The sequence below is a fragment of the Carassius carassius genome, chromosome 17, assembly GCF_963082965.1.
Source record: "Carassius carassius chromosome 17, fCarCar2.1, whole genome shotgun sequence".
In the NCBI taxonomy this organism is placed as follows: Eukaryota; Metazoa; Chordata; class Actinopteri; order Cypriniformes; family Cyprinidae; genus Carassius; species Carassius carassius.
The window spans coordinates 3,584,973-3,597,165 of NC_081771.1; the positions used below are offsets into that span (position 1 = coordinate 3,584,973).

The following is a 12,193-nucleotide window of genomic DNA, read 5'->3' on the forward strand; positions in this document are numbered from 1 at the left end:
TTTATTAGCATGACAGTCTTGATTAACTAGTGACTTGTAGTGGATGATTTGCATTGCATTCTAATCATAAATAGTGACACATTACAGAAATGCTTAGGTGATTGACCTAATTTTAAAAAAAGTGCCTAACTCTAGTCTTTGTAATAGAGTATATTTCTAATGACTTTACAAACAATTGATGATTTCAGTGATTATACCAAGAAATGATTTAGGCTACTCTAATAAAGTGGACTTGGGAGTAGGGCATATTCAATGACAGTATCATGTTGGGACTTGCAAAAGTGGTTTCAAGTTCAAAGTCATGCTAGAATAGAAATGCTGGGGTAAGAGCGAGTTATTCCATTATTTTCCAGCTACTGTGACCAAACTGACGCCTTTTAGTGTAAATGACAACCGTTAATTCTATGATGCAACACCACCTAAACCTGAATGTAACTGTATAAGTAGTCTCAGCCTAGCCAGCTAAATCTGAACAACAGGCTGGGAGACCATCGACCAGCTAAAACCAGCTTAAACCAACTAAGACCTGCAAGCCATCTGGTCTAGTTTAAGAATTCTGTCAGTAGCCTAGAGAAGAAGAAAAAAAGAAGAACAGAAAATAAAACTCTTTTTATCAGCAATAGCATCTTAAATATCATTGTGGTTTTCGGTTTTTGCAGAACGCTTAAGGGAAAAGGGAAGAACAATCAAAAAGTAGCCTACTCTGAAAAAAACCTGGAAGTTTACGTCATTGAACTTTCCACGAGCGTCTCGCTTTCCTAATTATTCTTCCTAAAACTTCCTCAAACAGTCATTATTCCATAATTTTATAATTTAAGGACGGATATTAAGTTCGTCAACCACATGTAATTGTCAGAGAACGGAGGATTTTGTATTTATAAGAGATAAATCTTAAAACAATTGTTTTATATAGTCAAAAAAACTTATTCTAATCAACGTAAAATTTTTGTTTACAACATGCTTCGTCGTCATGATGGATTCTAATGTATTGTGTGTGTGCTTTGTTTTGTTCGGAGTTTCCGAAAATCACGTCACTGCTTTTGTCTGTGTGTTGATTGGCTGCACACGAAGAGGGCGGGGTTAGGTCGGTCAGGGCTCTAAATAAAACTAAACTGGATCACTCATTAACGTTACACAGGAATACTGCGTACAAACACAGAGGATAGGAGTAAGAAATACGCTATATAAATCTCATTGAATCGACATAAAAAGGGACTTACAAAACCAGGACCGGTTTATTTCGATTTATAGAAGTGATTCACTTCGGAAACTGATAACAACTTAAGGCATCGGAGCTTTTTATTTTGAAGAGAAGATGTTGAAAGTTTACCTCATGCTGGTGGTTTTGTCCGCGGCTGCTGCTGTTTTCGCTGAATCGGTGAGTATCTTATGAATTTTAACTTTAATATTACATTCAGTTATGATTCTAAGGGTATAATCGAGTAAAATTATTTTCGTTAATTACAAACGATGGAAAAAAAAGGTGTTTGCTAGCTAAAACATTAGCTCCCTGACAACTGACCTGTTGAAACAACAAAGGCTTCTAATTTATATGTTCAACAAATCTAACACTTTAGATTAATAATTCAGCTTTAGTTTAATTGTCAGACGTGTAGAGAAGTCTTCTCGTTCTTTGGTCGAATTTTCCAATGGGCACGAACTTCAAATAAACCTCAAATGTAAGATTAGACAAGGAACAATTAGTTGTGGTTTTGTGATATTCAATTTGTCCGCGTGTATATTTCTGTTGGGGTGTAAGATATGTATTTAAGAGAGTAGTTTTATGGCTTTTGGCACCAAACTAGTCTTGCGCGTATTTGTTTGGTAACTAACCTCACACAAGATTAGCATTTAGCTTTCATGTGACAGTTTTTGCCTTTAGGGCTTTTTTTTTATTTTTTTAGTTTATTTGATTAGGCTGGATTCAGTCCATGATCCTTAATTTTTCATCTGTTCATTATGGAATCGCCCACTGGAGCACCTGTGAATGGGATGCCACAGCTTTGTGTTGACCAGTTCTTTCATAACTCAAAAGAATAGCTTGCTGCAGATGTCTTTGGAGCTGAAATAGAAGACAAATGCCACCCAGTGTGTTTGCTGGGTCAGTCAGCTACACTCACACCCTCACACAAGTCAAAATGCAAATTTTGAGGGCCCAATCCTTCCATTCTCTCACAGACCTTTGGAAAGGTGTTGCCACCGATCTTTATCTACACTTAAACACCTACAGATGCAGCTTTTGTATCGCATCTTGGCCTTGTCTGTCGATGGTTATAGTGTGTAATATTGTGTAATCTACATGTAATAGAACAGTAAACCAGCTGTGCTGTTAGTAGTACATCGGATGGTGTGATATAATCTCGGGTGGGAATGTGAGAACAAGCTCGCACACACCAAAGGCCTTGTCCTTCGAGGCAGAGAAGGCCGCAGCATTCCTCAAAATCATGCAGAAGTGTCTGTGTTCCTTTCATCCCCCTCCCTATCCATTCTTTAGCGTTTTCCTGAGGAATGTGACCCCTCCTGACCTTGACCAGCCCTTCTTTTAGGATTTCACACAGTTCGGCAGATTTAAATGGTCCACCTCTTTCATCCAGGTCTCTCCTCTTTAGCCACTGGACAAGTTTGTGTGGCTTAAACTCAACATGACATGGACACTTTAAACCTCAGTAATAGGCAAAGTATGAGTGGATATTCTCGATTTGGCATTGGGGTTGGTTATATTTGAATATTTGAGTGTAGCTTCCACCACCTTCGCTGATATAAAATGTAATCTCTAGTTAGAAAGAATGTTGGAGAAAAAAAAGTGGCAGGTTATTGATAACCTCCCAAAGTTTTTTTTTTTTCTTTCTTTCTCTCGGGATTAGTATCCTGTATATAACTGTATGTGACACTTTTGTTTGTTTGTTTTCTCAGTTTGTGTCTTTCTCACTATTAATGTTGGTATAGAAACCATATTCTCTCAGGAATTGCTATTAAATATCACAAATAATTACAAATAAATGGCAAGTAACACATTGAATTAAACGTGAGTATGTTTACTTTTTCTTATAAAGCATACTGCAATAATCTTTCATTTAACAGTGGGGGAAAAATTATTTTAGATTTATCACAAAGTATCTTGTCACATTAATAGCTTAATCATTATCTTAAAAGATAACATGAATTGTTATTTATTTTTATTTTTTTAGGTGAAATGGCCATGCTAGTTGTCTTGATAATGATTGTGTTATGAATTAGGCATGAGGGGATTTGCATATGAATAGGTTTGCTTTTATTTATTTGTTCAGTTGTTATTAGGGTGCAAAGCTCAACTGAATGGCTGTTGAAAGGCAGTGGACATGATAAATACTTTTGCCAGGATGTAATAATGGTTTCTGCATTGCTGTCCACTGGCCTATTAAATTGCTTTTGAGGCTGGAGTGTTGGCACTGAGCGAGAGTTTTATTTGCTGCTTGGAGGAAAGAAGAATTTTAGTTATTACAGCAACTCTGCCTGTGAACGCTGTTGTTTAATGAAAATAAGTGCAGTGCCTTATGCTGTCTGCTCTTGTTTTGCAAGTCCAAAGGAATATCTTGAGGTCATGTAAAGGGAATCCTGTGTGTTCTAGAGTCACTTAGCAGACCACATCCGTCACCATCCCAGTTCCGTTGCGTGTGGAGCCATTAACCATATGCTAGTCAGGCTTTAGTTGGAGATGCTAATAAACAACCACCAGCTGTCCTTCATAATGATGGTTCCTCTTTTTTGATTTGACCCCTTTCTTTTTTCTGCTTATTGGTGTGGATGATAGCACTTTGATGCTTCTATTTGTGCTTGAGTACTAATTGATAGTTTTCTCATTATAACATATTAGCAATTAGGTTTGTGATTATGTGCTCATCTGAATTGGCTTTACTACCTAGTCTTTAGTAAAGTCTCTTTGTGGACTACACCCTCCCCCTAAGCAATGGCAATTCCATTCTTTTGTCTTTCTTGGTGTGTAAATGTTTGTACTCCTGAAAATACCCATTCTTCAAATAAACACCGTCTGGGTGTTTCTCGGGTCTCTAGATTTGAGTTGAAGAAATCTTGGAGTCTAACCACCCCATTGATTTTCCTACAAACATGGTGGTCTTTCACATTTAATAACTGGATATACTGCTAACTTGCAGTATATCCTGGATTACCTTTCAAGTTGTTTTCCTATGTCTTGTAATTGTTCAGAACACTCTTTTATAGCTCCTTTCATGTATAGTATTAATAATAATATTAATAATAATTCAGGACCTAACCCATTATTGGATGGTTTTAAAGCTAGTCTTGAGACTCATTCGATTTTTATTTGATTTTTACTTCCATAATATATTTGATAATTGACTATATTTCTTATTGTTAAGCACTTAAGCATAAATTATGTTGTTAAATGTGCTCTATAAATAAAAACATTATTAATCCAATAATGGTCATTCAAAATTTTGTAATCTGAATGATTACAAATTTCTTACCTTTTTTGGCAGCGTGTAAGTATTAATCTCATTTCTGCTATAAAAAGTAATTAAAGTGTAATTATGCATAGGATATATTAAATGGGTTTGAACGTGATTGTTTCCTGTTGAATGCACATAGGTGTAATAGTGTGATATGGGTGGTATTCTTTAGAAATGTGTAATATAGTTAATTGGTGAATCTCTTGAAAACCATCAAGCATGTATTTGGCTCATTTTTGATCCCAGAATGCAATCCAAGTCTTTGTTAACTTTAGGTTTTAGCCAGCCGGGAAGGTCTGTTTTCAGGAAGCTTGAACTCCTCATGTCCAGATTACACAATACTGATTGTTTGGGCTATTCAGAATGGCTCATTGAGTATTAAACAGTCTTTGACTTAATGGCGAGAAGCTTCATTATTGAAAGCCACCAACAGATAGAAGGAAGTGTGATCGCACTTCCTGTGCGAGAGAATAGAGGCTGATGACAATGAGGCTGAATAGTCCTTTTGTTTGATTAAATTGAAGATTTCGAAGGAAGAGTCCAATCCTGTTTCCTTCGCATGCACTAAATGTTTCAGGACTTTGAACAGGTGTCGGGGTGAGAATTTGGCGTGTGATTGAACAATGACGTATTGTTTAACAGGCAGGTGAGTCTTTCTGCCCTGGTGCTGAGAATTAGCTGGGAGTTTAAGATGGAAAACACTGCTATAAATAGTTCCCGTAAAGGTGGAAGGAGTTCTCCTGACATGCGAGTGTGTTTGTGTGAAAAGTAGGACATTCACTCTGTCCTGGGTGAGGAGTGTATCTCATGAGGAGATCATATGACACAATACACTGGGAAATCCGATTGGTGAGCGCGACAGACACCATTTGTCTAGATGACTGAGGCTGTAATTGGCTGTGACCTGAGAGGACAACAAGGACAATCTTCAAACCACAACAGCAGATAATATCTGTAGTGTAGCTTTAATGGTTCACCAGTGAGTCCCAGACTGAATCTAGGCATTTTGAGGAGACATTCTGTGAAATGCTCTGACTTTCTGTGACCTTTTTCACACTCATAAGTTGCTTGGTAAAACTAAGTTGCAAACAGTCATAGTTATTTAAATATTGGCCTTTAAACTCAAACAGTGAATAATCGCCTGATCACCATGGACCGTTTTTCACAGTAATGGATGAGTCACAGATTGAGTTATCTTCTCTTAGCTTCTCCCATTGTGACTCACTGGAACAGATGCCAGACCATTTTTCAGCAGATGGTTGGATTTGCTCCTAGCTTTGCTAGTCTTGACTTGGGCCTGGTTTACTAAGCTGGTTCATTTACACAGGCTTCTCCCTCCCTGGCATTACAGCTTACTTTGAGGATAAGAGCCATAGTCATACTTGTCATCTTTTTATGATACAGCCATCATAAGGGTTGCCTGAGGGTATAGTTCCCTCAAAAATAAAGCTTTTACTCATTTACTCACCCTTATGTCATTTCAAATCTGGATGACTGATTACTGTACTAGTCACTGATGCCAGATATGATTTGCAAATCAATGACATGAATAATAATTTATATTTCAGCTCAAGCTCAATTGTGCACCAGTTTTCATACTGCTTTATTTGTTCGTTTTGTCCTTTGTGGATCTCACAGCGCCTGTCTCCATCCAAAAGCAGCATGAACATTGATAAACTTCTTCTTTTGTGAGAAATAAAGTCATACGGGTTTGGAAACGACGTGAGGGCAAGTAAATGATGACAGAATTGTCAGTTTAGGTGAACTAAATGGACTCTGATTCTTTGTAGCTATTGATTTAGTTTCTTTTAAATGCCGGTGAGGGTTTTTTGGTTATTGCTGAGAAATTAAAACCAAAAATCATTTGCGACTGAGAAATTGAGGGACTTTCTTTAGTGGTCTGTCTTAGTCTAGAGCTTTAAGTTTGGATTGTGTTTTTTTTTTTATAAGCTCTTTCAAGTGGCTTGTATATATTTACTGAGAAGTTAATGGTTGCTTATGAGAATTTAAGCATTGGTTTAATTGAGCCACTGCTTTACGCCTCTTCACAGTCAGATGGTATCCGCTGTACTTTCTTAGACAGGTTTTTTTTTCTCTCTCTCTCCTCAGAGCTCAGTATTTCATAATGTAGGGGGATTTTGGAGTGGGGTTTTACAGCACTGTAAGGCTGAAAACCATAAAGTATGTCGGTCTCTCTCCCCACACCCTCTTGTGGTTTCTGTCATTGGCTGTTTCTTGCTCTCCATTTTTCTTTTATTATCTTCGAACAACAGGGCAGGCTAGAACTGACTTGTAGTTTCATGTGACGTTTGCTTGATCCTGGTTTTCCTGGAAAATGAGTCAGGCAGCCCCCCCCCCGTCTCCATTTAAAAAAACAAAAACAAAAAAAAACTCCTTTTTGTGTCTAGAGCCATTTTTAGTATTACATGTGTTTTTTAAAAGTTGTATTTGCGATTAAACTTTAAGTCATTGTTGCCTTACTGAAATCCTCCATAAGGTGTGTTTGAAATTTGTCTAAGGTGGTTATGCAATGAGTGCGCACCTGTGCCTTATGAATGTTTTTTGCTTTCCCGGTATGTGAAACTTTTCAGTGAGTCAGGTTTGATTTAAATCTGTTTTTTGACAGCGAGCGGGAGAGCGAGACCGATAAAGACCCTCAGCCCCTGTCCGATGAATTCTTGCATCGTTTTACACAATGGTGCCAAACCTGCACTAACTTGCCTCTTACCTCTCCAACTCGCTTTAAGGTTAAGACTGAATTAATTGTAATACAATACTATAGTGTGAATCACAGTTGAGTGCCATTCAGAATAGAATTTAGAACTTTTTTTTTAAGAATGTTTTGATGTCCTGCAACCATAGTAACAGTGAAAACCGTAGACTAAGAGTCTTGAGAGAGAAACAAATAGGAAAATCAGACAAAACATAAATCATGTTAGTGTTATCTCCTTCCTCCTGTTATGCTTATAGGCTTAGATCATTAATTGTTAAAACTCATTGGGAGTGATTGGCAAAATGGCTCTGCTCAAGTGATTAACAGCTTTGTTTAATTTTAATTAAATCAAGTTTGCTCTCAGAACAAAAGCAACATGCATAACTTTTAAAGTGATATAAGATGTTTTACACCAGGTCTTAAAGTCATTCTTGTGTTACTTAATAGTGTCACTTCCTTCAATCTCTGATGTTAGCTTTGGATTACATTACAAAGGAGTGATTTTGCATATTTTTCTTTGGTGATTTGGCTTGGAACAAATGGCGCCAAGTGTAAATTTCTCATGTAAATTATTTCTCTTTTTAGGTACGAGAAACAGAAACATGGGTACCTCTGAAAAACAATTCGCCCCATGAGGATCTGGAGTCTTCTGGAGACTTTGAGTTTGCTGATTTTAAACCAGCTGACGATGAGGATGTCGATGATGGTTCAGGCTCTGGGTTTGAAGATGCGACCATAGAAAGCAAGGTAGATATGACAAACTGAGTAACAACTATTGAGATGCCTGTTAGGAAACAAAATAATGAATTCTTAATGAGGCTTTTGCCTACAACAAGTGAATCATTTTAAAGTGAAATGCTCTTTAAAGAATTTGATTAAATTGAAATTATATTTTATATTATTACAGCAATTAAACAGACAGCACATCTTTCTGTTGCGTTTTATCCTCTGCAAATATTCAATGCAGCCAGTGTCATCTGATCTGTGACTCTTATGAGCAGATTGTTTTTATTGAATGTCAAAGTGACTCTCGATTGAGTCACAGACTGACTCGTTGGTCTAAAATGAATAATTCATGGTTCATATCCGAATTTTATTTTTTATTTTTTTTGTATGCATGCTTATAACTCATGAAACATCAGTTGAATTGGTTGTTCATATGACAGATTTTTGTTTTACATGCAATCGATTTAACTTCTATATTGACTTTCTTGTGACCATTTTCTCTTTCTCAGACTATTAACTTCAATAATCAGATCCCTGAATATAAGGATCCACATACACCGAGGCCAACTGTCAATAACGATATTCTGGTTAAACTCAATGAGGTTGGCCGTCGTGGAGAATCAATGCCAGACGATGACCAGCCCGGGAATGTGCTCATGACACATGCTGGAGAAGACTCCTTTTTCAACAATACAGAGGTGCTTGCAGGTGAGGAGACTGTTTGTTTTCTTTGCAATAGTGATAGTTTGATATACAGTGTTATTTTAGTATTTTTAGACTTCTCGCATTTCTGACTTATGTTTCCACCACAGAATGCAGTTACCTTTCTTTCTTTTTTCTTCTTTTTTTTTTATTACCCCATGGTGAAAACAGCTTTTCATAGTTTAGTGCATGTCATATTTATTAATTTTTATTTTATATTTCTACATGGCTTTAAAAAAAAATTGTTTTCATATTTTGAATGTCAGTACTTTAGCTAATTTCAGTTAGCTGCCAAGGCAGCATTTCTAATTTTAAATTTTATAGTCAATTATTTGTAATTAATTTCAATTACTGAAAATACAATAACAAAGCTGACATTTTCAAACATTCGTAAGTATATTTTGAAAATCCACGCAGGCTGCTGGTGTCCATTAAGGCACCAGCAGCCTGTAAAGGTTATGCCTCCCTCACATTTTCTATTTCTGTTTTCTAGCCGTTATTGCGGGTGGAGCAGTTGGTCTGGTCTTTGCCATAGTCCTCATCGTCCTGCTGGTTCACTTCGTTCTCCGCATCAAGAAGAAAGACGAAGGAAGTTACGACCTGGGCAAGACGCCCATCTACAAGAGAGCTCCTACCACAGAAATCTACGCATGAGCATCCCCACCCTCACATACCTTCTCTCTCTTTTGAACTATAAGCTCACACAGTGCCTCGGCCCGACAGGCCGCCGCCAACCTCACGTACCACAAAAACCGCTGAAGGACCTCACACGAAAATAATTCACTCTGACTGGACATTTGTATTAAAATCTTAAAGTGACTCAGAGGGGATAGCGTCTGTTGCCAAATCCGTTTGATTCAAAAGATGTTCTTGTCTTTTTGTTCTCTCACACTTACTGCCTTTAACCATGTGGCCCATTGTGTCCATTCTTCTTCTTTTTTTTCTTTTTTTTTTTTTCTTTTTATAAATAAAACACTACAAGGTGCAGTGGAGCCAATCAAAGGTTAAAGGCTTTGGATTGACCATTGAAGCAGCCGTTATGAAAAACAGTCACAATTGGTGTTACAGAAGGGATGGTTACTGTAGCCTCTTACGTTATCAGATGTCTTTTGTTTTTAAATTGGTGTGCCGTAAAACTTTTTCTTTCCTAAGTAAGAGATTCAAGGTGGAAGCAATTTGAGTGCATGCAGTATATGTTCGAAACTAAATTCTGTGAGAATAAAACCTGAAATCGGTGTGCTATATGAATGTATACTCATTTCAACCATGGTGTTATGGTACATTCCTTATTTCTGTATGTCATTGTTGTGGTGGTTTTGTGCGACGAGGGACTCGATCCACTACAGTGCTGCTTGACTGTCAGCTAAGCTACTTTAACAGGTACCGATGTTGTTGATTGAGAATCATTTCACTGCAAACAGACTTTGTACATCCAGGGATCTGTATATAGCCATTTGAATAAAATTTAAACCTTGGTACTTAGCCATTTCTTGACAGCCTTTTATTTACCAAATATTTAAATGCCAAAATATTTTTTTTTTATTGTTCTTATATCTCATCTCGCTATTCGCTTTTGGTGTAAATCCTGTTTGTGAAACGCAGATGCTTTGCATCTATATCTTTCATATACGTTTGAGAACAATGACCAATGCTATTAACTAACTTTTTTTCAGTGTTTGTGTAGATGTTCTTTAATTCCTTTTTCTTTTTTTTGGTATTAATTTAACTCATATTTTATTGCCTGCCTACAGGTCGGGGGTGATTGTCCCCCTTCTCAGCTGTTGTACATGTGATCATTTTATTTTTTTTGGTTTTTCGATTTGTTTTATATACAGTAGTGTGAAAATTCATCGGCTTTTAGTTTTTTGACAGATGTTTTTTTTTTTTTTTTTTGGAAGAGTTTCTATTCCTTTTTAGACTTTTTTTAAAGATGAATCTATTTATGTTTTGTAGAAGGATGTTCTGGATTAGTTAAGGGGAACGTGAATGAGCTGTGCATTTCTAGCATGGTGTAAAACAACAAAGAGAAAAATCTGCTGCTTCGTTTGGTCACATCCAGATGAAATCACTGATCTAATGTTGAAGTCAATGAATCATTGATTTCTGCATGCAGGTTCTGATTTGTTAAAAAATAAAGCGATTTCATGCAAAAAACCAAAGGTGTCTTGAGCATTTTCGTCCATGGAAATCTTCAAATGTTGCATCACTTCATTTCTTAAGACATATGTTTAAGGATCATTGGAAATGAGTACTTCCGCTTCAGTGCACACCTGAATCAAGTTAAGAATTAGTCACATGGTTTAGAAAGGCACTGAAACTAGATAGAAAAGGAGAGTGTATGAAATCAGAAATGCTTCGTTTTACACATGAGCTGAGTAGATAAGTTGGAAACTGTGCTTTTGTTCAGAGATTGAGGATCAGCAAGAAGCGAAGGAAGGTAGATGAGGTTTTGTAGTTTTGTTTGTCAAGAAAGACGTTCATCTGTTATTTTGGAGACTCCGTGCACAATATTTTGGGATGAGTTCTGCAAAAGTCCTTTTGCTATGGTTCTTTAAAACTGCATATACATGAGCCACCTTTGTGGTTCCCCAGATTGATGGAACCTTCTAGAGAACTTCAAGGGGGCCCCAATATATTTCAATGCCTCAAAAATTATAAAATTGGTTTACTGAAGGTATTGTTGATGGTGTTTAAAGAATCCTACAACCTTGAAGAAAATACTAAGCAGCACAACTGATAATAATGCATAGCACTGACATACGAAATGTCTCTTTAGTTACAAATTGGCATATTAGAATGATTTCTTAAAGATCGACGACTGCTGAAAATTCAGCTTTGCATCACAGGAATAAATTACATGCATAAAACATTCAAATAAAAATGATTGAATTTAAATTGTGATATTATTTGGCAATATCGCTACATTTTTTTAACTACTGTAGGCGTGAATTTTCCGGTTAACAAAAACTCCTATTAGATTAGATTCAACTTTATTGTCATTATGCAGGGTACAAGTACAAAGCTAATGAAATGCAGTTAGCATCTAACCAGAAGTGCAAGAATATAGTGTTTTTTTTATATATATATATATATATATAAGTGCAGAGTTAGTGAAGCTATGATTTACAGAATGTAGGGGAGAGCGGGGTAAGTTGTCACATGGGTAAGTTGTCACACTGTTCATAACTCCAAAACTTGAGGCTCTATCTCAAAAATCAAATAGCCACTTTGTGTGACTTCTTCTTCTATAGTCAATTTCCTGTTCAAATGTGGTCAAGATCTCTCTAATCTGAGTTTAGCTCAATTTTCTTATTTTTTGTCTTAAAGAGTAAAAAAATTGCACTCTACATTTTATGCAATACAACTTTGTTAGGTATGAATGTTGCACAAAATAGAGGAGACAATAACGTGTCTTTTGATACTTTAGCTGACGTGCTATTATTGAGCGAACCTTGAAATTTAGCCAACTTTAACACACAAGTCAGTTTGGGGCAAGTTGTCTCAATGACTTTGGGGCAAGTCGTCACATATATGACAACTTGCCCCAGTACAAAAAAACACATAGAACATGCTCAAAAAACATTGA

At 36.6% G+C, this 12,193-nt stretch overlaps 1 protein-coding gene across 1 annotated transcript; it reads left to right on the top strand.

Annotated features, from left to right (window-relative positions):
• Positions 1-1,114: 1,114 nt before the first annotated feature.
• LOC132160776 (syndecan-4-like) lies at positions 1,115-10,089 on the top strand. Its single transcript, XM_059570465.1, has 4 exons — positions 1,115-1,378; positions 7,765-7,926; positions 8,415-8,613; positions 9,101-10,089. Exons 1-4 carry the CDS (start codon positions 1,316-1,318, stop codon positions 9,259-9,261), a joined length of 585 nt encoding a protein of 194 aa, XP_059426448.1. The 5' UTR covers positions 1,115-1,315; the 3' UTR covers positions 9,262-10,089.
• The last annotated feature ends 2,104 nt before the right edge of the window (positions 10,090-12,193 follow it).

Bases quoted from the DNA above. Each gene is read 5' to 3' on its own strand.
- LOC132160776 (XM_059570465.1), top strand. From the start codon at position 1,316: ATGTTGAAAGTTTACCTCATGCTGGTGGTTTTGTCCGCGGCTGCTGCT. The intron at 7,927-8,414 runs GTAGATATGACA...TCTCTTTCTCAG, and splicing joins ATGCGACCATAGAAAGCAAG to ACTATTAACTTCAATAATCA. The intron at 8,614-9,100 runs GTGAGGAGACTG...TCTGTTTTCTAG, and splicing joins CAATACAGAGGTGCTTGCAG to CCGTTATTGCGGGTGGAGCA.